Genomic DNA, 27,404 nt, shown 5'->3' on the forward strand with positions numbered 1-27,404 from the left:
TTGGATTGTTCTTTCCTTGCACCATGCAGGCTATCAAAACTGATCCGCCCCCCCACCCCTCCACCCCAAAAAGCCCAAAATACAGCTGAGACTGTCCGGCTGCTGCTGAAACAAACCTCTGCATTGTGCACAGCGAAGCAAAATTATTCAGTTTCCTCTTTACCTTGAGTGGCCCATAAATCAAAGAGTGTAATAAAAATAGGCAGCGGCATGATTATGCTGTGGTTATGAATGGCGCTTGGGTTTGTTTGGTGAGAAAGCAGTATTTCAGCCCAGCAGGAGGCCTCTCTTCGGTTTTACGGGTTTTAAATGACCCTCAGCAGACTCCTGGGTGTCTTTGATTTTACTGTATGGCCCCCGATCATATATTTCACACATATCAGGGAGTGTTTCATTGAAATGAAAACAGACAAGTCTTACTCACCAAATCCATCTGTGGCTTTGCAATTTGCAACTTTGGGGTGTCGGGAGGCACTGTGCACTGAACTTTGAAATTTAGGAAGCGAGTTTCAGCTTGAAAACCTCAACCCCTACTAAGCTCCCACATATTAAACGCATACATTATCCTGCCTGTAATAAGAGTAGTCTGACAATTTCCGAAGTAAACTCACTTGCTCTGTGAGGTTGATAGCATCCGCTTGCCTGTATGATAAATGTAGAGCTACCACAAGCCGCCTGCTAGCTTACCGTAGCTAAAAGACTGTAAATGCAGGGGAAACAATAGGTGGGCTATGACAGAAACAGACTGGTTTCCGTTTTCATCTAATTCATGGCGATAAAACCAAACAGTTGCATTTCCCAAACTGTCAAACTATTCCTTAGCAAAGTTCAACAGTCAGAATATGATCATATATCTATAATGCAGACAGAGGGAAAATGTAGTGGCCGATAACAGAAACAGGAAGTTCACATATTGATTAATTACACTACTAAAAACATGGTCTGACAATAGAATATATGGTTTTTAAACAGAGATGCATCTGAACAGATTTATTCAGGCTATCATGACATTAATAAATAGAAATACATATGTTTCATAACACTGAAATTACACTGAGCTGCAGCTGACACGATGCTGGTCACACAGTTTTATTATTCGCGGGGCAGAGATCTGCGCGAGGGAAGGTACGACTAGGAAGTCTTTTCTGAGAATGAAAATAACACTATTGTATGTCTCCGCAATTTGCAGATACAGTCGGAGTTAGTGGGTGAAATATGTCGGATTTATGTACACAGTGGAAACACATTTTCACAAAAACTTGGCACGTTAAATTAAAAAAACAAAACAAAAAAAAACAGGACAAACAAACAAACACACGAGAAAATACTCTGTACACAAGCAACAAACAATCTATCTACATTAGCTATGCTTCCAAAAAAAAAGTCTATTCACATATGTCAAATGGTCTATCACAGACTATCACTGACAGTTACTACGTCTGAATTAACAGTATGTCCACTGTAGAAAACGTAGATCAAAAGAGGGAAACTGCCGTCCATTATTTACTGTACCTGAAGGAGGAAAAAACTAAAAACAATGTGCATATATCTGCTAGTTTGTTTTCTCAAATCTAACCCAGGCAAAGGATTAAAGCAATAATTGGATGTTTTAGTAGAAATACGCTCATTTGCTTTCTTGAAGAAAAGATTGACACCACTTGTGTGTCTGTACCGTATAATTAGGATGCGACCGGTTTAGCATGAAGATTGAAAATGGGGCAAAGCGCTGGCCTGGCAGGTTTTCAAAATCAAGATTTACTGTAGTTTTCAGTTTTACGAGCTTCAGAGGTGCCGTCGGATGGATTTTTTAAAAGCCTCACATAGAGCCCAGCTAGCTGTCCCCCCATTTTCAGTCTTTGTGCTAAGCTAAGCTAACAAGTGTTATGTTCAGTGGCTAAAAGCGGCGTCAATCTTCTTTAGCAAATAAACTCATTTTCCAAAAAAAAGAGGTTGAGCGCTTCCTTCGAACCACATCTCTCGTTACTGATAAATCTCTTAACACATGCTTTTGTGCTGGGTAAAAATAAAATTATGACACAGACACAAAACGCAGCTAAAATTACAGTGAGGCACATTCTCGTACATGTATGTCTGAGTAATAGGAATAAATATAGGACACATCATGTAAGGTGTGTGCATCTGTTTGAATAACAACGTCTGCTCTGGATCAGGTTTGGTCTTTGAACAAAGAACTTGTTTTTTTTTCTTTTTTAATAAACCTTACAGCACTATGATGTAATATAACTTATAGACAGTATCTGAGACTTTCCTCAAAAAGTGGTGTTTTATTACGCGCAACATGTGCCCACTGACCTCTGTAGTTTTCACTGAATAGAGAGAATAATTTCGTTAGTTAAAAAGTAAAAATCCTAATGTGAGGAGAGTAAAATGCTACTATAACACTTAGCTTAAAGGGAGAGAGCACCCACTGCCAAACATGCATCTGTCTCCCTTTTGTCCCTTTTCAATCCCCTCTATTTATCACTTTGATGCTAAACAAAGAACAAATCCTCCAACATCAGGCTGCTGCAACGTTTAAAACATGAGACACATGGTAATATCAGCCAATCGGTGGCCACAGTTTGTTAGCGGCGCCCAGAGCGGACTTGGGTTTGAGCTGTGACTGCGACGACAGACGAATGGCTTGTGGTTGCCTGTGCGTGTGGATTAGTGGATGTCACAGCCACCTGGTCACAGTACCTCATGCAAGAAGACGAAGAACAAGTAGAAGTAGAAGAAAAAAGAGAGATATTGCCAAACAAGAACTCCTCACACCCACCTCCTCCTCTTACTGTACATCCTCAGTGCAGCTCTGCAGTTTGAGATGAGAGGATTTTTTTAAAAACTGCTCTGTAGGACTCAGGATTAGAGGAAGGTGTATGTGTGTGTGTGTGTATGTGGGTGTGTGTCAGTGTCTGTAGCTGCCGGCTCCCTGAGTCACACCTCCGGGAGGTGATTGCGCCGGTTGCGGCTCTTCCTGCGATCCAGCAGGGGCTTCAGTTTGGCCAGGTCGCCCCTGAGCGGCCCGGGAGGCTGCGGCGGCTGCTGCTGCTGCCTCTGCTGCAGGCTCTGGAGCTCCCTCCTCTCTTTGCAGTACTGTTGTACGGCCAGGCTTTCGGCGGGGCTGAAGGCCGCCAAAAGGACCTTCGGGTGCAGGGAGCTGGCCCACGCCCAGGGCGACTTCTGTTTGTCCGTCAGCATGCTCACCATGGCCTCGCTCAGCACGCGCAGGCGGATCTTGGCCACGGTGCGCTTGAAGCCGTTCTCGGTGGTCAGGCAGTAGTACAGGCCCTGGTCGGACAGCTGCACCGAGCGGATCAGGAGGCCGTGCTCCGTCGACAGGACGCGGTCGCTCAGCTTCACCTGTGGTTGGCACAGTGAAGACGTGTCAAAACCTTATCCACATGGTTCATAGTAGAGACCTGGACCAGAGGTTCTACTACTTTTACAGTTTCAATGTCAAAATGAGGTGTAAACAGACCTGTGACAAACCAAAGGAATACTGTTCAGAAGAATAGTTTTCCATCTTCCCAGTTAAAGGGCATTTCCAGTCATAATCTATGTTTACCTCAGATATCAGGTCACCTATGATCAGTTCATTTCATACCATCCATACTCCCAACTGCAGCGTGTGGACGTTTACATTAGTTTTTGTTCAAAAATCTATCGCTCCGGACTAATTTTAAAATTGTTCTGTGGTCACAAGTAACGTCCTTCTGACCATCATTTAAATTTTAAAATTCGCTTTACAATTAAATTAAATCAAAATTTCTGTGGCTTCCGTATTGTTCCTTTCCGGGTCAGAGAACAAACGCCTCAGAGTCCCTCTATGAGAGTCTCTGTTGTGTTCTGATTCTTGAACAAAAATGAATATAAACGTTGGGAGTATGGATGGTATGAGGTAAATATTGATATGCCCTTTAAGTCCTTTTATTTATCTTTTAACCTTTTTTTGACCGGTTGGACCCTTGAGAGCAAGGACGACTGTTGTAAAGGTGATAGCATAAAAGTAATAACAAATCATTTAGATAATTAATATAAAATCTACATAAAACAATTATAAAAATGAGAGATTACTGAATGAAGCAATAGAACAACAGAATTTCTGATACCGTTCTGCAAATGTGCCAAAAATATGTTGGATAGGATAAGATAAGATAAGATACGATCTGCTGAAAATGTGCAGCTGCAACATTTGAAATCTGAAAAAGAACTTGACAACTCAGTTCAAAGGGAGTTGAAGTGTCAGTCAAACTGAGCTTGTGCTCGTTTACATTGATTTCCTGAATAAAAATAAATAATAAAAATCTGAAAAATGTGATTATATAAGTGATATGAATCATGCTCTGTGTTCTGGATTGGAGTTGTGTCTGTTTGCGTCATCAGTCATTCAGAGAAAGAGACGGATTTTCATTGCATACATTAAAATAACTTATCATACTGATCTGATGCTTTCATTCAAGAAACACTGTGACACTGTTTACACCAGTACATTTAAATCAGCCTGCGCCTTAGTTTAGAAAAGACAAATGATTACACACCGTTAAACTACAGTGATTTATTTAAAAAAGGGCCGGCTTCTACTCTCGTGAGGAATTGGCTATAAAACGGCCATTACTCTCAGCCTGCTCCGCCGAGCCCAGAGCTAAATCTATAAAAGATGTTTCTTTATCATAGGGGGGGGCTTATGTAATCGTTTGCAGCCTTTTAAAGTGCTCTCACCGTTTAAGGGGGTGTCAAATATTTGGAAAATGTTTCCCCACTGAGAATCCAGTCATTAGTCAAGGTACATATCATGTTTGATCTGTATCACCGCTCATTACGACGCCGCGCTGCCAATAAATGTTCACCGTGTCGCTCCTCAGGCGATACAAATCCCGATCAAGCGTGTGAGCTCATCTGATTACTACGACATGTTTAATGTTTGATGAAATATTTAACGATGTGAGACGCTCCCTGTAGATCCAAAAAAGAAAAAAAAAGAGAAATCCTCATAGGATTTAATTATTGTGTCTTTAGCTGTGATTGGTGCTGTCCTTTGACCTCTCTCTAAATGTCAAAACTGACCTCCTTCCTCCTGTCATTGTCCCTCTGGATGAGCCAGCGAATGGACGCCTGTGGAGACTTGGGAAGACACTCCAGGAAGGTGGTGTTGTTTTTCACACCGTACTGCGTCATCTCCACAGCGTTCCTGTAGGCTGCAACACACACACACACACACACACACACAGAGACACACACAGACTCAGAGTCGTGGGAGGCACATCAGACGTCACTTGCTGACAGACACAAAGCCCACAGATGGACGCAAATCTGTCTCAAGTCCCAGCAGCGAGAGTGAAATGTTGACACAGAGCTTAGTCGGGACATCTGCAGCGCAAAAACCAAACTCCACCCAGTTCTCCTCCGAACAAAACAACCTTTCAGATGCATCGAACCAACTCAGTCTCGTCTCATTTACCGTGTCTTTTTTTTTTTTTCGGTTGCAGCTAAATGGTCCATCACTCAGCTGGACGTATGACAGGGTTGTGACTAATTAGTGGTAATGGCCATATGTTTGGTTCCCCAAGCTCGAGTTAATTTAGAGATGTAAACTGCTCGTGGAAATTGAACACTCTGGGGAGTAGAACCTCTGCACTCATTAGACTGCACCCTGCCGGTGCATTGACTGAGTTCTCGAAGGGTGCTGTGCGCTTCCTGGACTCACACACAGCAAGACACAAACAGCTGTCAGAGCCTAAACCACTGTCATCAAATGTCTACATCAAATGTCTTATAAAAATAGAATATCTTAAAGTATCTCACTGTTATTCAGTTGTGTTATGTATAAATATGTGTAACAATATACTTTACAAATGCATCCCTTGGGTAATTACTGAAAAGTGTATTAATTTTTTGTCAATTAGGGGCAGAAGGACTCAAAATAAAGCAAAAATATCTTATAATATTTTCAATGCTAATGCCAATGTTTTTTTTTACATTCAGTCATGTAACAACAGTCACATTTGGATTTTTCCTTTTTTTCATGCACTCATTTTTAGTTCTGTTTGAGTAACCACCAGAAATATCTGGTTTTATAGACACTGACTGATTTTTGTCCCCTGCTTGTTGCCAACTTTGATATCCTGTCCAGTTCCAGTCAGCTGACAGAGCCCTAAAATAATTTCTGTGAGGTTGTCAACAGCATGTTTGCATGCAAAGGCCATAACATAATAAAACAATAATATCTCTAGCAGGCTAAAAAGCCATGTGAAATAGAAGGATTTGCAAAAAGGTGCAAGAAAATTCTCTAAATGCAGCATCTTTCACAATATATACAGTAATTTAACTGTGCAGGTTTAATTACCCTTCAGATTGAATCCTCTGCATTGAGTGAGTGGATTCCCATGCATTATATCCTGCCTTCTGCTTCTCCTACAAAAGAGAAAACACAAAAACAAGTGTTAAGTGCAATATAAATACAGAAAAACACTAAATCATAACAGCCTTCCTGCTCTCATATTAAAACTGTGGGGGGGAGCAGTAGTTGCTGTCAAAACAATATGAGGAAAATCTGACTGTTATTCCACTGTGTGCCGCACAGCCATGTATAACAGCTTGGAGGAAAGGAGCGTGTAAACAGCTGACACATTTCAGACACAGTTTTCCACAGGAAAAACAGCGGCTTGTGCTTTTGTTCCGCAACCAAACTAAACTTGACCTGCGTCCGGCTAAAAAAAAAAAAAATGGCAGGAGACAGACAGCTGGGTCCTCGAGGACACCAGAGAGGTATCGGTTCAGAGCCAAGGTGTCGCTCTTACATCCCTGTCTGTGTTATGTCTAGACTGAAGGAGGGAGGCCGACAATAAGAGCAGAATTAGGGACGACGGTTTTAAGCGCTGAAGTGGCCACTGAAGGATTTCAGTCAGGTTTGGCCTCACAAGTGGTGAGCTGCTCTTTTTTTAGTCTTGTTGAACATGTTATGTTGTTGTACAGTGCATCAGCTGCTGCCCACATTTGATATGTGACTGGGTGTGGTACATTGTGTGATTTCATAGTTGTTGTATAACTGATGAGCACTAATTTGTGTTTGGCTCCTTAGATTCATGAGGGAAAACAGGCAGAATTCGGTCCAATACTGCAAAATCTGCACTGTGCTTATGTTTATTTAACACACTAAAGTTTCACATTGCTGCCTCCACGCATGTGCTCCTTAATCTACACTTGTCAGCACTTATAAACACTGACAAATTTGCTTTGGGGCTTTAAAGCTCTTGCGTTGTGTTTTTTCTACACTGCCAAAGGGATTAGTCCTTAGTGGATTAAATTTAAAGGTACTCAATGCAGCCACAAAACTCCACTTGTGAACCCTAAAACTGTGAACCTTTGTGTACCTTTTGCCGGTGGGATAGAAGCGGGAGCAGCTGAGTCCGTCCCAGGCGCAGTAAGGATCTCTGGCGAGGCAGCAGTCGGCGCAGGCCGAGCCGTACGCGTGACAACGGTGCAGCGAGACCTGCGAGACCCCGAACTCGGAGCTGACGTACAGCTGTTGCTGCAAAGTAAACAGTTCAAATGTCAGCCGCCCTGTTTGTCTTAATAAGTGGTCGGCTGACAGGAAAATGAGGCAGAGCGCCGAAACAATTATGGCTTATTATTTCCTTGCCTTTGGGAGGGTTATCATGCACAAGGGTGGTTTCTGTTTCTGGCATCACATAGAAGCCGCAGACATTGAATAACACATTAAAACAATAAAAGTGTAGTTAATGTGTCAGGTCATCAAAGAGGAATTCTTACTTTTTTAGAGGATATTCTCAAGTTTGTAACAGGGGCTTGGTTCTGAAAAATAAAACAGACACAGACACACGATCAGAGCTTTTAGACATTGTTGACTATTACAGTATTTCTTTAGGCTTCAGTTTTTTTTTTAAAGGACCAGTGTCTAGCAGATGGTTAGCTTAACATAAAGACATCTAGAAAACGGTTTGGTTTGTACTGTATAGGCTTCCGTAGAAACATGGCGGTCCAACATGGTAGCTTGTTCTAAGATAACCAAAACCCGATTCTTATTCAGTAATTATACAATAAAGATACATCATCAATAGGCTATACATTTCTACCAATAGACCTCCATCCCACAAGCCACAACACTTGTATTAGCCATCTTAACATAAATTAGATGAAAACATATGAAGGTAACTAGCAGATGGTTAGCTTAACACATTGACAGCAAGAATTTGATGTGTTCCTTCTAGGCTTCCGTAGCAATTATTAATTATGAGGTAATTTTTAATGCACTTCGCAACAAGCCATCACTCATTTAGATAGGCTGCTATGGATTGTTGCCTAACAAAATTTTGTATTGTTTTACCAGTACGATGATAATAAAGGTATCTTGAAATCTTGAACATGACGGCCCAACATGATGAGGAATGCATGTTCCTTATGTAGATATGAAGAACTCAGACCAAGCTGATAGACATCTGCCAACTAACTAATGAACATGTTATTTCTCATTTCTTTGATTTGTACAAGTGTAAAAAGGGGATCATTGTGGCTTTTAGCTTGCAGTAAGCTAGGCTAGCTGCTAGCTATAAAAAGAAATATTGTTCCCTTCTTACAACTGGCAGGAATGAGTCACAATATATGAATATGTTTTGCATATCGCAGCTTATCAGACATTCCTTGAATAAGAAACAGCCCAGGCATGACAGTGGATGACAGCCATCTTGGATCTGTTTCCCGCCAGATGTCTTTTACGCTCCTTAAAGAACCGTATTTGGTATTTTGAGTGTAAATCTTTCCTGATTCAAGCCGTCCTCCTCCTCCTCCAGGTGCAGTGGAGGTTCAAAGGAGTCACGGCCTTTACATCTGATCACAGGCCGATCGCAACTTTAGCAATTTCGGCTTAGATTAAAAACCATGTGCTAAGGTTCACCCGGGCCAACTACCAGACTCTTGCAGTATATTAGCGTGTTTCCCATCACTCTGCGGTGCACTACACTGCAGAACATCCATCTCCTGAATGCCACCCTGCCCCTTGTCTGCCTGCCCCTGGCTTTTGTGTTGTGGCCAAGCGCGCCCTCCTCCTCCCCCCTGCCTTTGATTTTGGGAACAAAAAGGGATGAAAGTGAAAAGAAAGGGAAAAAAAGAAGGGGTGAAAGACGGACAGCAGACCTTAAACACTTCCAGCTCCTCCAGGATCAGATCTTCGTGTAGGGAATGATTGCTTGGCAGGACTATCACCTTCTGTATTGTACCTTTGTCTGGGGGCAGAAAAGCAGACATGTCACGAGCTGTAACCACACACACGTGCATTTAACAACTGTGTGAAAGAGATATACACACACACACACACACACACACACACTTAACAAAAGAGGTGCGGACCTGGAGTACAACTGCTGCTGAAAAGAAATAACAAACTCAGGGCCTGTTTTCCTTCGCCTGTGTTTGCTTTTAAATTAACCGTGATAGCCGTGACCAGTTTCAATAGCAAAATCAACTGTGGCAGCAGCAGAAGAGCTCTTAGGGGAGTGAAAGCTCAGTAGCTTGACCAGGGGACGACAAGGGCCACGGAAAAGGGGGCTTCATGCAATAAGGCCGTTTTGTCCCAGGGGAGTCTTAGCAGCAGACTGGAGGACAGTAAAAGCTCCTGGAAACGGCCGATAACGGCGTCTCCTGCATCCTGGAGACAAAAGCGCTGTTTTCAGGGGCCCAGATATGGTTTGACAGCACTGGCTTCTCTTCAAGAATCCAGGCGGGAGAGGCTGCCCGATAAACACAAGCAGCTGTGTGAGAGAGTCCCTGAGTGGCTTTCTTTCTGAATGCAAACATATGCACATGTGGACACACACACACACACACACATACACACAAGCACAAATGCATGCATAATTATGCCCATGCACACACATATTACTCTGTTTTACCACAGCGTTATGAGCACGGACAGGTAAATCCAGACATATTTCTGTTGTGCTGCAGGAAATGTCTCTGGGGCACCACAATCAATCTTTAAAAGCATTTTGTCTTTGACGTGAGAAAACGATTTTTGCAAATGGAGTTTGAGTTTTTATTAAAATAAACTGTGAAAGATGCTGATTTATTTAAAAAAAAAGGTTCAAAGTCCTATTTTAAAAAAAAAAAAAAAAAAAAAAAAAAGGTCCTGGTCTTGTCACCCCCTTTGTGCCGCATGCTGTGTCATGCTGTCACATTTCTGTTTTCAATTTAGCTGCCACACCCCACACTGTTGCACTATTCCCTCTGTTATCTGTTTATCTGACAACCAGCTGTGGCACCGAGTCACCACATGACAATCATTTACTCATGAAACACCTCGACTCAGAAGACTCAGGAGACAGAGAGACAGAGAGAGAGAAGAGGAGGAGGAGGGGGGGGGATTGTGTTTCTGCTGTTTGAACATTTATTTGCTGATATCTAAGCTGCCTTGTTACAGGATTGCAGAGAGTGCGGTGGCGCCTCTCTACCTTAAGAGAGGACTTTTACTATTTCAGTTTGCTGTGATGCATATTTATTATCACCTAGAATTGGATCTGGTATTGATCTGTTGCTTTCTCCAACAATCGATGCAGTGAGGTCATTTCACTTATTTTAGAAGTTTCAGGAAACAAATCTGTTTAAAAAAAGGACATTTTAACATTTACATTTCGTCAACTCGTTATACCTGTGCCCAGGAAGAGGACCTGGTAGTTGCCGTCGGCAGCCATGACCTGGTCCACGGCCACTGATGTGTATTTGTAGTCGGCGTTGGTGCGAACCACAAGGGGTCTCCTGCCCACCGGGTAGATGGGGTTGAACATGACGGGATGGTTTCGTACGAAGGTCACGACGTCGTCCGGGAACTCCTTCGTGGTCTTAATGTCGGGTGTGAACGCACCACCGGGGCACTGGAGAGACACCATTAAGTCTTATCACTGAGAGAAATACAGCACATGTACACACACACACCACATTACAATGGGTGACAGTTTTTGGTGCATATCCTGTTTAAGGAGTTTATTCTGAATCATAAATTGTTTGTTTAAAAACTTGATAAATAATTTAAATTATTTTCTGCTGCTTCATGACTTGACTGAGTGAAAAAAATACCTGAATCAGTCATAACATTAAAACCAATCACTATCACAAGTATGTATTGGAGTTTATCAAGTTTTGCAGATGGGAAAAATGTATTTATTTTGTTTTATTTGTTATAACATTTATCAGTTCCATCAGAAATGTACAGATTTTATGTAATTATTTCTATTTAACTTATAAAGAAGATTATCTAGATACAATAAAAGTTTAATGGTTTAACAATAAACAATATATGTTTGGTAATTTTCCAAATATACCAATATTACCAAATATAAACTGGATTAAAACTGTGAATCTGTTCCTCTCTATCCAGTCAGTATGAAGAACAAAACTTAAAGATTTTATAGATTGTTTTCTTAAAAATAACTTCACTGTGAAACATCCTAAGATACGTTTTCCCTTCAGAAAATATATGACCAGTGATATGAATGTAATGGGTAATATTTCTATTTTTATGCATATGAACATCTTTTGTTGCTTTGTGTGCATGTGTCTTTTTATAGCAGAAGGTCTATTCAAGCTTTGATGTTATTTGTTGACTTTGATACTTTTTGACTTGAAATATGTAAAAAAAGAAAAAGAAAACAGGGCCCAGACAAAGACTTATATTATATTTATGTGTTTTTTCTATTTTAGAGACATGCACTGAAATAATAATGAATAAAAACATGAATGAACGGATGACCTAAAAGCGAACTCACAGTTCCAGGCCGTGGGTACGGGATGCGCCCCTGGAAGGCCACCCACTGGAAGTTGGGCCCCTCTCTGTGAGCGAAGGGCCCGTTGAAGACGGTGAGGATGTCGGCCATGTTGTACACGCACACCGCCGAGCCTTTAAACACGGAGCTGAGGAAATAAGACGGATAATTTCAATGAGAACCTGCTGCTCTCATGTCATGACGTCGACTCTCACCCAGCTGAAATATTCTACCCTCATGGTCGTCACTCTGCCACACTCCGGAGGGGACGCTTCTTATTTCCCCCCTGTCTATTATCTGATGTGGTTTGGCCCAGTCACTTAAAACTACAACTGCTTAACACATAAAAGAGGCTTTGTTGAAAAGGGTGGTAGAAGGGGGGACACAAGCATATTGTGTGAAGTGGAGATGGAGGAAGAAACAACAGTGAGCTCGGAGCAGTGAAGGAGCTCAGTGTTTGGTTTGGCTGTGGTCTCTTTGAGGAGGGAAACGCGACTGTGGCCGCTCTGTGATCCTGAGGTAACGAGCGGTTCAAAGGCCTGCAGTGGTGGTGTCATCCAGAGTTAACCAGAAGGATTTCAGCTGATCCCAAACCCCCCCAATCAGCTCCCTCAATACAACAACATCTCAGATTATACTGAGCTAGCTGCTTGGAAAAATCCAGAGGCCGACGTCGAACATGTGGTTCAAGCTTGTTTTTTTTTACCAGCTCAGGATCATTATATTATAAATCACTCACGTGCAAAAATGTTACACATGCTTTTATTTACTTATTTATTACTCTTGGCTCAATTATTATATCACACATCATTCATTATCATCGTCAGCCACGCCTTCTTCCCCCCTCATTGGCTCACCTGATCGACTTCAGATTGATTTTTAAAGCTTTATTGCCAACGTTTACAGCCTTTGAACGTCTCTGTCCCCGGTTACATCTCAGATTTATTGACAAGGTTTGTTGCCAACTGCCAACAGTTCAGGTCTATGAATGGAGATCTGATGGTCACCCCAAAGTCCAGTCTTGTTTTATTCCTAGATCATGATACATGTTTTAATTATATTGTATTGTGTAATGTTTTTTTTATGTATTTTAGTGCCGTCACATCTTTGTGCTCTGAGACACTTTTACGAGGCTGTTCACACTTTTTATGATGCTCACTTTGGATCATTCTTTTTATCTGGTTTTTACTTTTCTTGCAAAACACTTTGTATAAAAAAAAAAACTAAATAAATGAAGTACTGTATTATTATTATATAGTAATAAGTGTCACAGCTGAAGGCAGTGGTGCTGCAGCTGCTCTGACTGGAGCTGGTGGAAGTGGTTGGGAAAACAAATAAACAGTGGATGGAGGGAAACTCAGGTGAGTGGGGGCAGGAGACACTGAGCAGGTGGATGAGGGAGTCGGCTGTAAAGTCTGAGGACGCCTGGTGGCAGGAGGGGGAGGCCAAAACACATAGAGCACAGTGTTAATGAGAGTATAGACAGTTAGTCCAGGTTAATGTCTCTGTTAGCCCAGAGACGACCTTTAAACTGCTGCAATTGTGTTGCAACCAATTATCAATATGATATATTGTAAAACAAAAAAAAAAGTGAATAATAATTTTGAAATATCTTGTTAATTTTGACTTTGACAGCGAGAGGAGCTCAAATTTAAGTAGGAGAGATAAAACAGTCTCATAAAGTACAATTTACATACATAACATAACAAACCTTTTCCAGGTGTCTGTGTTCCCTCCAACAAACTGAGCTCTAAGTGTTGCTGCAGTCTATCATATGCTAATCTTATCAGGGCTTTTGCATATTTGTTAGAGCTTCGCTTGAACCTTTGAACTTTCTACAGTACTTTCTTTAACTGTTTCTTTCTTGTTTAGTTTTTTTCTCTCTTTCTCAGGAACTAATTTCCCCCAGACTGGGTCAGCAGGATCACACACAGCAACATAAGCATCAACATTGTTTGTAGTATGCGTATATGAAATGAAAAAAAAAGGAAAATAGATGATTTATTAAGAGGAAATACAGATATTAATCATCATTATATCTGAGCTGATGTGTGTTATATACACTGGTAGTTATATTGTTGTTTTTCTTCGAAGTTGAAGATAAAAACTTTGACTTTTCCTCGAAATGTTGTTTTTTTTGCTTTCCATTTAACATCTCTATCATTTAAATGGTCAAAACATGAGCTCCCCTTCATATGTGTGTTTATCTGAGTGCTTATCTGTGTGTGTGTTTCAGCATAAACTGGAAACAGAACCAGGACACTCCCTCTTTCTTTTCCTCTGAACGCTGAGTAACGAGAGTTGGGCTTCATTTATCTGAGAAATGCAATAATAAAACTCTCTGCTCTCAAATATTCCTCTGTCTAACATTACTCACTCACATGCAGAGTGATCCATATTCCTTATCAATATACTCTGGAAAAAAAAAAGTTTCTCCTCTAAAGTGCTGCATGTGATCATAAGGAACGAAGATCAAAACCAGGACCATATGGAGAAGCCACCAGGACGCTGTTAGTGATAGTTCATCATCTGAATAAGCCGCTCTGCAACATGACACATGACGTCTCTATGTAACCGGCCTCTTAGACGTGCATCGCCCCCCACACACCCCACCCGTCCCCGCTGATACCCACAGTGAGTGATTAACATGCACCACAGAGGCCTGCAGGAATGTTACAGTTGGCTGTGTTGCCATCCAGCTCTTACCTTGTGGATGTGAAGACTCCAAACACCAACAGGCCCTTGGGCTGATCGGTTTCCAGCAAAAACACATTTTCTGAAAAGGGGGAAAAACACACGTGGATAAATGCACATTATGTGGAGAGAAAGGTGTGCAATACTTTTATTAAATTCCCCCTCTCCTCTTCCTTTATTGCCTCGGCTCTGCAGGTAGGAGCGCCAAAGCAGGGATGCATGCAGGGATTAATAACTACACGTGCTGACAGATGTTGAATGTGGTGACCCTGAATGGAAAAAGCATGAAGGCCCTGCGACTCTGACTCCGAGAGCTGAAGTTTGCAGTTTTTCAGAGCTGGAATAAAATGCTCATGAACAAATACTGTATGAGGAAACCATAGGGCAATTATGAGAATTGACGAGGGAGCCCCGGTCCTAATCCAGACCAAACAGCGGCAGCTTCAAGGACTGTTTGTGGAGGAAGCAATCACAGGAAACCGGGGAAACATAAATAGTATGATTTCCAGAAAGGAAAAGCTCTCTACGGTTTGTTTTAAACTCGTTTCACGCACCGTGAAACTAAAATGGAGCTTGGCCAGTCACATAAAACATACATGTTTCACTCACCCAGTTCATCAAAGTGTGTCTCGGTGCCGTCCTCCTCCAGGACTGAACACACCATCCGGGCTTTGAGGAACGTGGTCCATTTGTTGACCAGGCTCCGCTGCCCGCCGATGTCGCTCTGCAGGAGAAAAGGAGCCGCTCGTAGGAATTCACAGAAGAAAAAAAAAGAGAAAACTCCCACAAAAGACACACAAGTGGTGATTTATTTAGCCGCAGACGGAGGCACTTACTGGACACACTCTGGCCACCATGGTGTGGATATTTTTAGTATTTCCATTATTGTCTGTCAGTCTCTCACGGAAGAAGAAGTACAGCTTGGAGTCGTTGGGGTCGGTGCCGTCTGGGATCAGGTGGGCGTCAATGAAGATCGGCTCTGAACGGAAGAGGACAGGATATTGAGACTTTTTAAAGGGCAATTTTATGTGTATAGTCCCTTTTTAACAAACAGTTTGACTCAAAGGGTTTTACACAGCATCGTAACAACATCCTCCGCCTTTAGACCCTCACATCCACTGAGGAAAAACTCCCAAGGCTTGTTATTTGTGTAAATATATGAATAATCAGTCAATAGATACACATACATGTACAAAAGTGTGTGCATGTGTGTGTGAGTGTGTGTGTGAACTCACCACTGAGCCATTTAGAGTTGTGCTGGTCCGTGCGCACTGCGTTCCTCTTGGTCAGGCTCCTGAAGATGGCAGCATCTGTCCCCATGAAGTCAATGTACATGCCTGAGAACAGCTCCTGGTCTGTGGGAACACACACACACACACACACACACACACACACACACACACACACACACACACACACACACACACACACACACACACACACACACACACACACACACACACAGACACACACACACGATCAGAAAACTCAACAATAGTCTCAGAGCTTCAAAAAACTATCAAATGTACACTGATGCAGCTTAAAAATGTATCAAAATGCACCAGCGGTAACACTTTATAATAAGTACACACGATTTAGCATTAAATACTGAGTTCATCATTTATAACACATGAATCCTCATTAGTATAAACACAGTTAAAAAGTTTTACTCATCATTGATAAGCACTAACTGTATTTATAAACTGCATATTAATGAGTATGCATGCGTTATAAATGAAGAATTCAGTATTTATTAATGCTTAACTAATGCTTAATAGTGTGTACTTATTATTAAGTGTTACAGACGGTGCATTTTGATACATTTTTTAAGCTGCATCAGTGTAGATTTGACGTGTACCTGTCCTGCACCGTCTTTTTAATCACATCACTGATAAATAATGTTTAAATAACAGTATAAAAGTTGCTGCAGGTCTAACGGCAGGTTCTCAGTCTGTTGTTCTGCAGAGGATCAGACGTACAGATGGAGCTGAAGCTCTGGTTTTACCGAGCCCGTCTCCGACCGTCCTCGGAGGCGAGGAGTGCTGCATCACAGCTCAAACACTGCAAACTTTGACCTCGACTTCATTTGGCAGAGCACTCTCCTCCCTCCCTCCCTCCCTCCCTCAGGTTTATCCCCCCCCCCTCCCTCCCTCTGGCGAAGCTGCCACTGCCGCTGCTGCTGCTGCTGACATGGCAATGCTCAGGTGTCAGAAAGCAGAGCCGCGGGTGCAGCAGCGTCGTCTTTAGACGTGTCAACAGCCACCCAGCACGCCTCGACCAATCAGAGATCAAAGGAGAGAGAAGTGAGGAGGAGGGAGGAGGGGGAGGGAGGAGGACGGGTGGATATATATCAGCCTGTGTGTTAAAGTTGAACTCACTTTTTAGTGTGAGATAACTTCCTCGGTTGTCATAATTAACATTATTAACAGGTTCTGTTGCTGCTCTTCTTCAGTTTTGTTTAATTCTTTAACAGGTTTTTATCAAAAATCAACCAAAACAAATAAATCTTCCTAACAACCTCTCACCTCATCGCTCCTCCTCACAAGCTACAGTATATGGGATTATCTGATGAGTGTAAATAGAAAATATTGCAGAGTCACTCTTGCACAGGAGTCTCTGATGGGTCAAACTGCAAAATACTGTCGAGTCACCGCTACAGCGATAACAAAAACAGCACCTGCATGCTGGTATGATATCAGACTCGCTGTATTACTGCTTAACCTTGAGAGATAAAAGATTTACTGTACTTCCTCTGCAGGTCAAGTCGATCTGTCGCTTCTCTTCTCCTCCACTCTATGAACACTTATGATTAAATGGACCATTCCTGAGTAATGTGCTTCATTAAATACACATCAGACTAAATATTTATTGCAGGATCATCTCGGTTTCCTTCAGCAGCTCCCGTCTTGAGAACAGCGGTCGCGTCAACATCCAAGTTGGAATCACGACCGGAAAAAAGTTTTGATGCATCGGACTCGACTTGGCTCTGAATAATGTGAACGACCCTGAAAACCTCCCGTCACACAACAGCCAGAAGTTTTAGTGTCATAAAACCCAACAGATAAGTCTTACGTAGCCTAAGTCACACAACCACACTGAGACGGCTGCTGATGTGAATGTTCGCAGCTGGTAACAAAAATTGGTCAAAAAGAATGAATCAGTCAAAATCAATAAATCAGATTGGGTGATGTCTCTGCAAAAGGAATCAATAAAAGTCAAATTTCCCTTTACAGAAATGATATATGTGGCATAAATGGCAGTTATATTACATCACATTTATACATCCTTTGGATATATGAAAACAAAAATGTATACCATATGTAAAATACCTATGGAAGAATGCCTATTAATATGATCACTTTTTATTTCTAAGAAGATGATGTGACCATATATGTCATTGATATTTGATTTATAAATGCACGTATAGTAAAACAGTATATATGTTAAATAATATATGACATAATATGATATAATATTCCATTGCGTATGTTTTTCTTATTGATTAAACAATACACAACATTTGCTCATCTTCATATTGTGGGAATGTGGTTTCATACTTTTGGAAACTACTGTAAAATCCATATATTGACAGGCTTTGGGGTGGATATACAGTATATTTACGTAAATTGTTCATTGCTGTTTTTTTTGTGGTTATTATTATTATATGCTTCTTCGTCTTTAATTCTCTGAAATAGTGTGTGGCATTGGTGTTAATGCTTGGTACTGTATCTAAGCTAATGTAATTACAACTATATATAAGTTTTTCTTCTTCCTGCTCCTTTCCATTTATGGTGTTATGTAGATAAAGAAAAAAAAGAGAAAAGTTAACATAATGTAATCATGTAATGTATGCATATAATCCATGAATGGAATAAATATGAAATGAAATTAAACATATGTCTTTAATATAGGCACATGTACATAATTGTATTGGGTAGATATACCAACTGTACGTCAATATATGAGACCAGTAGTTATTTCTCTCAGGTTTCATAATATTAATTTCATATTGACCGATACATATAATATATTATATTTGTGTATGGGTATGTTCTCAGGGGTCAGAGGTCATGCAGGAGGAGGCACCTACTGAGCATGACGGAGACCGTATTCACTTGAGGGTTGAAGGAGCACCTCCCTTTTCCAGATTCGGACCTCGAGTCGATGTGAAACACTTGTTCCTGTCACAGAACAAAAAAAGAAAGAAAAAAAAGAGGAAGTCAGAGGTTTTGAAGACAGTTTTATAAGATAAGTTATTCCCTCCGGTGACCTCAGCTAAAATAAAACGGCATGTGTGAGACTACCAAATGCACCAAACGCACCGTTAAGGTAGCCCTGCTCACGTTTCTATCCCTACTGGTTTTAAGGAAGCTGAAAAAAAAGCCCGTCCTGGCCCGGTCCACAGAAACCTGGCCCATCTGGGACTATAAAAAAACATTCCATGTGGAAGGAAAGGAGGAATTTCCCCATTAATGTGTTGGATCGTCATTCCTCCATCTCAGGTGGAGAGGCTGCCAAGTCTCACCTCCGCTCCCCACCTCCTGGTAGCAGAGACTGGACGCTCCGACCTGTCTAGATTTTTAAAAGCTTTTTCAGCTTTACCGTCCGTATTTACATCTGGCCAGTGGTGCTGTTGCTACTTGCTGGACCGGAGGTGTGAGTGATGTCAACCCCCGTAGCATTTTCACAGGAAAATGTTGCTGTTTGCCAAAAAAAGAGCTCTGGAGGTGGATTGACTCCATCTGGTCGCTTCTGTCATCCGACGTTTGCCACACAATACAAAGAAACTGTCCATTTTTAACAAAAGACTTGATGTTGGCAATGCATGTTATTATCAAATCCTTATTAAATCTATATAATTCACTGTAACGGGGTATGTTTGATCATTTTGAATGGAGCAAATTGGGATTGTTGAAGCATTTGCAATCCTGATTCTGCGTAAATGTGCTTTTAAATCCTTAATGGAGCTTTTTCCACATCAGAGAATGATTCAGATCATATATCATAAAACATGGGTCCTTTAAAATAATCTCTCTTTCAACGAGTGACAGCTGTTTGTAACACCGAGGCCTCTCTGAGAACAAGTGGGATAATTACAGCCTGTAAAAGTTTAATGATGGAATAAAAACCATCGGAGTTGAATGAGATGGATGTTTTATCGTGGTATACGTATTATACGTTTCGCTGTGCATCTGACCGAGGAGCACTTTAGACAAGTAAGACGCGACCTCACAACATTAAAAAAAAAACACTGACACATGCAAATAAGCTGTCTGCTGTCTGCTGCAGCCGTCCTATCGTGTTTCAAAACACCGTAATAGTCTGGGGCGCGTTCTCAGGGCAAAGGTCGACGTCGGCTTCTCACTACAGCAGCTTGTTGTACTTAACAGATCCTTTCTCCTCAGACGGCGGCATGTTTGGACTCCGAAACTGCAAACAGAGCAGTTTCTGACTTACAAACAACAACTAAAAAACCCCAATAAAATACACAAAATGACAAAAGGTTCTGCAGTGTGCAGAGAGAGAGAAACAGAGAGAGCCTGGTCAGGAGCGCTCTCTCTCTCCGCCTATTAGTGTTTGGCAGCAGTCTGCAGTCTGTGGCTCAGTGTTGTTCGCTCTGTGAGCACTTTTCTCCTGGAGGGCTTCCCCGCGCTCGCTTCCAGAGCTGTGTGGCCGGAGATGAGAGCGCAGCGCCCAGAAATCTGCCCTCCATGCCTCCACAGAGAGAGACAGAGAGAGACAGAGAGAGCTCCATTTACTCCCTCTTATCCTCAGTATCTCCTCTCATGTGGCGTCAAACCGATTACATGAAAATTTTGCTCGTATAAAATCATGGTGACAGTTGTAAAATCCTAGCAGACAAGTAAAAGAATATGTCATTGCTTGAAACAATCACTATCTGATGTTGTACATGGATTCAACATGAGACGTGCTGCTGACACTGCAGCAATTTCATATGCACTCATGTCATCTAGTGGACACATTTGTGGCACTACTGATAGTAATGTTGCACTCCTTCCAGTAGAAAATGGTACACAGCAATGATTTTTAATTGTATGTGCATTATTCTAAATATATAGGCTATATAGAATGTATTTCATACTTGTCTTCTTCATCTTTCCATTGCCTGCAGTCCAAGCATCACTCATCACATCTTAAACTAGCACCGGCCTTGATATAAAGCACTGGCTATCAAGCTGCTCTGCTTCAATGAAAATAATAAGTTTTATTTTTTCGTGTTTGTCTTTTTTGCAGCTTTTTGCTGCAGTATTATCAAGAGGTTTTTTTTTTGCAAAGTGGGCCCTCATCCAGAAGCTAATGGTTTTCAAGGGGGCCTTGGCATGGAAAGGTTAGGAACCCCTCGCGTATTGAAATTATATTTACTGCATGTTTTTTCACCACATTTCATTTTTCACCAACAATCCCTCCGACATTTTTGTGGATACGTCATTATTTCTAGCTTTAGGACATCTATCATCACATTCCCTACACTTTATTTTAATAGTTTATCTTACAATTTAGCAATAGAGCTGCTAAATATTCTTATTTTTCACTTTTAGAGATCATATCAACGTTGTGGTAACATTCAAACTATTTCAAAAACCAACGTCCCCAAACTGAGGCTCATTCCCTCAAAAGTTTGTTTCTTTAGTGGAGTGAATCTGTCGTCATGCATGCGCCCACCTCTGGTCTTCGGCCTCTGTTGACGTAAACACAGACGGGACTGTACGCGCCGCTACCGCACATGAACAGATGGGTCCTGTTGTACGGCTGCACCACCCGGATGAAGTTCCCACAGCCGTGCTGGAAAAAAGACATGGAAAAACAAAGAGGAGACAAGTTTAAAAGTTCAGTAGGTGAGACACAACAATAAAAAACGTCACTTGAATTCCATGGAAAATGTTAAACCTGCGGTTGATTGTTGTACAATGACCTTTTCTTTGCACCAGACTTTGAAGGAGCTGTTTGTAAATTTTGCTAAATTGCTAACAGTTGTTTATTTATGAGTCTTGGCCAGAGCTTCAACCGTCATTGTGTGTGAGAAGTCATACCGCACCCTGTGAGGACGGAGCAGTAGTTTTTCAGAGCTAGCTGGATGCTACAGTGACTCGGTATCGGAAAACGACAAGACGTTAGCATGCTAACTTCACAAGAGCATACGTAAATGGCTGCCAACGTTGGCTATGTAGCGCAAATATATCCTTTAAAAATATATTTGTATAATAAGTAACACATTTTAAGAATTTCACTTATATATGTAATAGAAATATTGAAGTTCCTAAGCTGAATAAATAAACGTTTGCTGAGTGCAAGTGTAGTTTTCTATTGTGACATGTGCTCGTGTTACTTTGAGCATTTTAGCCAACATTATCTCATAGTCTTCAGTTGTGGCCACTGTTTAGCAGACGTTACATTATGTCACTTGACTGTCATTTAACCTTTTCTTTTAAATAATGATAGTAAAAACAATATGAAAAGCAGATGCTGTGATCCACTCTGATGCAGACACATTATTGCGCTGTAAAAAATAATTACAGTTTTTATGTTGCTTTGATTTCAGCGATGACACAATGCACTGAAAAAGGACACAACAAGGGATACAGTCTTACTTCCTGGTGCGGAGCCAAGGAGAACACCAACTCCGTGACCTGTTTATCCGTCTGAACTTATTCCATATGAGGGAGTAATTCGAACTTATCTCACTTGTTATGACGCATAGAGTCACAATCAAATGATCCCACAGCTCACTGGTCTGGTATTAGGAGCAGTGGAAAAAGGCGGTCAGTGGTATATGTGATATATCGAGGTAAGACGGATCACTGATCTCTATATATCTCTGCTTCCACTTCCCCAAACCCGGCAGCAGCTCAGTAGCAGCAGCAGGAGTGTAAGACTTGGTGGCTAATTAAACCTGAGCTTGCAGAAAACTAACGGAGAGAGAGGAGGATAGGGAGACAAGCGGGGGGAGAAAGCAGTGGGGAGGAGAGAGGAAGACGTATCCAGGGAGCCGTCAGGAACTTGGCCACGGCTGCAGGAATGGCAGCTGCGGCGGCTCCGCGGAGAGCTATCGACGAAAAACAACTGAATTTTCACCGTCACACACCCAACTCTGTTATTTATCTTCTCTCGTCTCGCTGTCTCCTCGCTTTTATCACCGATTCATCTCATCACCCTTTCCTTCAACCCTCACACACCCACAGGGCCCGTGGTCTGCACCCGTATCTGATGTCAGACCCACGGAGCCACATGTAGGCTACATATACATACTGTATATATGCGCATATATACACATAGTCGGATCTGGGTTTATTTTCCCCAAATACACATGCAACATTCGTGACTGTGGCAAATAAACAGCGCCCGGCCTCGTGCCCTCGAGTTCAAGCGGTGGCCATGCTGAGTTTAAAGTGGTGGCTTTCTGAGCGAGCGGCAAATGAGACTTAATCAACCTGGTCTCTATTTCAACTGAGCTGCCACCCTCTGGCGCAAACAATGTGTGGCGACTCTCTGGAGCTCGGCTTGACCACAGATTCTATCGGAGAAGAGGAACTTAATATATACAGATGGGGAGGGTAACCATAACAGAAGCACCAGGGGGGGTGGGGGGCGAGGGGGTACTCTCATTCAAATGAAGAACCTCACGAAAAACTAGACGGGGTGAAAAAGAAACCGAGAGGACTCGACTCAAGAGTTGGAAAAAATGAGCGAGTTAAAACAAAACATAACAAAACAGAAATAACAGAAACGGAAACCGAAAGTTTTAGAAGCAAATCTGGCAGAAGGGGGGGATGACAGAAGGGAAAAGGTGGGGGGGGTGGGGGGGACACAGAGAGTGGCTCCACACTGAGATGGCTCACCCAAATATTTGTGGGAGCCTGTCTGCAGCAGTCAGAGCAGCACAAATCACTCATTGAAAGCAAACAGCTTCTTCTCTATTTCTGTGTTGTACAAACCCTGGCTCGACTACCACAGCTGCTGTCAGAAATGGAGAGATGGTGTAAGACAAACGAGCGGCGTTTTTTAAACTTAAACTTGTGCTATAACTTTAGAAATGAGGCATTCAATGTATGTAAAAACAAAGCCCTCATTTCCTCTCTCCTTCTATTCCCCTGCCCTCTGCGCTGCAGCGTCTATAGGCAACTGTGCATGTGCTAGTTTCAGAACAAGCCAATTAGAGAGGAACAGAGGCGGAGGAGAAATCAGTCTTCTGAGCGTAGCTGTATGTCTTCATTAAATCTTGTTGCGGCTAACAAGTGCTGCACAGAATCAGGCCGGGTTATGAAATCTCTGCGTCAATGAGCTGTGTCCCATTTGCAAGCTTTGATTCTGGGTTTGTTTTTTCTACGAGGCTCCGTGGCCCTCGAGCCGCCCACGCTTCACTCTCGCCCTGACAAACTGCACCAGGATGCCAGGAGGACTCCGACCCTGCAGACATCTGCTGCCTGCTGCACATGTGGTTGGACCCGACACAGGCCTGCAGATGGGAGCTGGAAATCCCAGGAGGTGCTTAGTGCATGATTCCCCTGTGGACCCAACTTGGAGGAACAAATCTGGGAACAGCCGCGGCAAAAAAACCTTTAGTCTAGATCTGGACCACAATGGCCAGGAAAAAATGAGGGCAACTGCTGTAAGAAGCTGGATTGTCATGAATTCAGCTCTTCGTTTGTAATGGGAATAACATAACGTGTTATTTCTTAACAACATTACATCATTTTGCTTTGAAGGGTGCATGAACAAAACAGGATCTTGTACACAAAGACAAAACAAAGTTGAGGCTAGTTTGTAATTATTACAATAAAAATTGAGCCTTCATGATGGAACATGAGTAATTGTAAAAATGTTCTAATTTTATGGTTTGGTTGGTTACCACCAAGCAGAAACATTGAGGACAACAAACAACTTGTGCCAAAAATTGCAGTTCCTTGAATGGCCACTTGAAGTCGACTCCAACAATGAGTCAATCCCCATTTGCCTCCATTAAAATGTTAATTTTAACATGGTTACAGCCTTGCACGAAAAAATGGTTTTGGTCTCTGTGGTTATTTTCCTCCTTAACGACGACTGTGTGAGGGTAAATTTTCATAAAACTCATCCGTTTAAGTTGAACTGAAACTTAACATTGCGCATAATTGGGGGTGTGGCCACTTTGAGTGACAGGTGAGTCAGCAAACGGCATTCACTTTGCACACTCGATACATGCCCCTCCTCTTTGCCCATATTTTAAAACATGATGCCCTTCAGTTCACATTCATCTTTATATATGAAGTCCATGGTTATGGTTATTACCATTTGTAATTAATTATCATTAGTTATTGTTTGGTTTGTAAAGGAAAAGGCCCCAAGAGATTCAACATGAATGGCTTTCTTACCGTAGGGTCCTTCCCTGCCATCTGGCATTCCTCTATCTTGCTCGTGGACGCCGGCCAAAATACCTGGTGGAAAAAAAAAGAGGAAAAGGAAACAACCACAACAAAAATTTAAAGCATTCAAACTGGAAAGTGACGGAATAAACCCTGGAAGCCAGACAGAGACTGAAGTAAACATAACTTAAAAATGAGCTGAGGATTGATCATATCCTGCTCACGCAGACAGACATCACAGTGAAACATTTTTTGGAAACTGAACAACAATGCTCTGAAAGTTTCTGTTTGAGTGTCGGTGATTACGGGCGCTGTGGAAAATGAGTGTGTTTTCAAACCGGGAAGAGAGAGGTGCTTAAAGGTCCAGCTCGATGAATATATCAAGCAATTTACTTGGACAAAATGGATGTGGTGTGGGCTCTCCCCAGGGGAAACTAAATGCTTTTCCATCTGTTTATGCATTTCATGCCTGTCAATTACACCGGAGATAAGTCCTCCACTGCATGCAGATTCAGCCATCACACAGCTCGAGCATTTTAAAGGCTCTCTTGAATAACCCCGAAAATTGTTCTGATCATGGCAAATGTGTGGTAATTTGCATATCATAGCACAGATTAGAATAATGTCTAATGTAGTGGTTTTATCATGTGTCTCACATACTATTCAATCAATTCAACAAACATTTTATTCTGTGGTTAGTGGCCACAGATGCAAGGCGTCAGTGCTGCAGTAGAGTAAAAAAACAAACATGAGCTGACCTTAAGCGTGCCATGGGTGATGTTGTTGATGTCCATGGAGAGGACGTGGTCTTTGCAGCCCACATACATCCTGTCCTGGTCCTCGTCCATCTGCAGGATCCTGTAGTCCATGGCCTTGTCTGATATGCTGTAGTGTTCAAAGGACAGGGAGGCCTGCAGGTCTGAGACACACACAGAGTCAAAAATAAGCTTGTGTCCACACTGAGAGGCGAGATGAGGCGTTATCCTCCTGTTTCTACTAAATTAAACCCAAGAGAAACAGCTCCTCTCAAGGAAACATTAATCTCACTCAGAATCAGAATAAGAGATCTTCAAATTATGTCCTGGCTAGAGCCTAAGAGATCTGAAAAGAAAACTCTCTACAGCTGTGATACGACTTTTAGGATTTGCCAGGATGATTTCTAAACATGCCTCAGTTCGTGTAATGGGGGAACTGAGCCTATGCTGCAAATATATATCAAGGCTGTAAAGCAGCAGCTGCTTACAGGTAGAACAGAGATAGTTATTGTCATATTTAGTATGATACGCAGAAGCACTATATTTTTTGAGGGGTAGTTAAGTTGAAATAATACCCTTAATCCTTCTCTAGTGCATTGGAAACACATGCACAGGGTATTTCTGCAGTCAGGACCACTTAAATCCAAGACAAGAACAAGCCAAACCTGTTTTTGAGTTCATGCCAAGACTGTCTCCAAGGGTCAAGTCTGAGTCACAAACTAAAAGTATCTGTGCACCATTTTTCATATTGTTAACTTGATTATTAAGGAGATAAACCTTTTTGATTTAAGGTAGAAGTTTCCATTTCTCTAAAAATATGACATAAATTTGACTAAGAGTTGTGTTGTTTGCTCATCTTTAACTCATTTGTAAGTCGCTTTGGACAAAAGTGTCTGCAAATTGAATAAACGTAATTCAAAATTGTAAACCTGAGGGGAAAAAAACTTGCTTAATCTGTGGCTGAGACAGAATTAAGTCGGAGTCAATACAACCGCTAGACCGAGACAAGTCTGAGATGAAACTAGACTGGACTGGAGCAGGGAACTGGTTTGAGGCAAAATCATCATTGTTATTTCTAGGAAGATAAAATAGCAGCCTGGTCTGAACAGAGAAAATGAACATCTCCTGGAATCGATCTCACAATGATCGATGGGTAAGGTCTCTCCCCGTTTTCAATCAACTTTCATCCAGTCAATTAGAAAGAAGTTGGGAGTGCGGAGAAGACTTTGGGAGATACTGTATATACTGTGCCCCGCAGAGGCTCCTCCACTCATTAACAGCACACATTGTGCACACAGCACACACTACAAAATAAACATGCTCAGACAGTTATTTTCGGCCTATTTGCTCCAGAGATAGAGAACTCTCAGCCATACCATCAAAGGCCCTCACTGTTGAAGCCAAACTCATGCATATTTATCACTTTTTCAATCTGCACTGAGAGCAGGGGGTGTGGGAGGGCAATGTAGATCTACACCCTCCATTTCCTCCCCTTCGCTGATCCTCTCTGGGCTTTCTTTGTATTCCCTCCCCTAATCAACAAACAGGTTGCCTGAGCTGTGCTTCAATGCCGTGGGCTAAAGTCACATTTTCATTATTGTGTGACATACGCTTTTGAGGCCGGGGCCTTTTATCTTGAAGGGAAGTGGCTTTTTTTTTCTGTGGCACCCCTCACCACTCTGATCACGAGCTGTTGTTTGGCACATTCAAAAAAAAAGAAGAAGCCTGGAGTGTTTAACTTTAAATAAAAGACAAGTTAACCACTTCAGTTGCATGAAGGCGAGTTTCCCACGACTCCTCTCTCCACTATGTTCGCCATG

General features: G+C 42.0%; 1 protein-coding gene across 1 annotated transcript in view; it reads right to left on the reverse strand.

Moving 5' to 3' along the window:
- Window positions 1–958: 958 nt before the first annotated feature.
- sema3c (sema domain, immunoglobulin domain (Ig), short basic domain, secreted, (semaphorin) 3C) overlaps window positions 959–27,404 on the reverse strand; it is a 43,218-nt gene continuing 16,772 nt past the window's right edge. Inside the window, exons 3-18 of the mRNA XM_083999989.1 lie at window positions 25,588–25,748; window positions 24,839–24,901; window positions 21,153–21,272; window positions 18,559–18,649; window positions 15,704–15,823; window positions 15,305–15,447; window positions 15,078–15,192; window positions 14,481–14,550; window positions 11,778–11,922; window positions 10,664–10,886; window positions 9,154–9,242; window positions 7,774–7,815; window positions 7,374–7,531; window positions 6,347–6,414; window positions 5,068–5,198; window positions 959–3,363 (exon numbers count right to left, since the gene is read on the reverse strand). Coding sequence (XP_083856115.1) covers window positions 2,938–3,363; window positions 5,068–5,198; window positions 6,347–6,414; window positions 7,374–7,531; window positions 7,774–7,815; window positions 9,154–9,242; window positions 10,664–10,886; window positions 11,778–11,922; window positions 14,481–14,550; window positions 15,078–15,192; window positions 15,305–15,447; window positions 15,704–15,823; window positions 18,559–18,649; window positions 21,153–21,272; window positions 24,839–24,901; window positions 25,588–25,748 — 2,165 coding nt within the window. The 3' untranslated portion in view covers window positions 959–2,937. The remainder of the gene's footprint in view (window positions 3,364–5,067; window positions 5,199–6,346; window positions 6,415–7,373; window positions 7,532–7,773; window positions 7,816–9,153; window positions 9,243–10,663; window positions 10,887–11,777; window positions 11,923–14,480; window positions 14,551–15,077; window positions 15,193–15,304; window positions 15,448–15,703; window positions 15,824–18,558; window positions 18,650–21,152; window positions 21,273–24,838; window positions 24,902–25,587; window positions 25,749–27,404) is intronic.

The sequence above is a fragment of the Trachurus trachurus genome (genome assembly GCF_905171665.1).
Source record: "Trachurus trachurus genome assembly, chromosome: 23".
Taxonomy (NCBI): domain Eukaryota; kingdom Metazoa; phylum Chordata; class Actinopteri; order Carangiformes; family Carangidae; genus Trachurus; species Trachurus trachurus.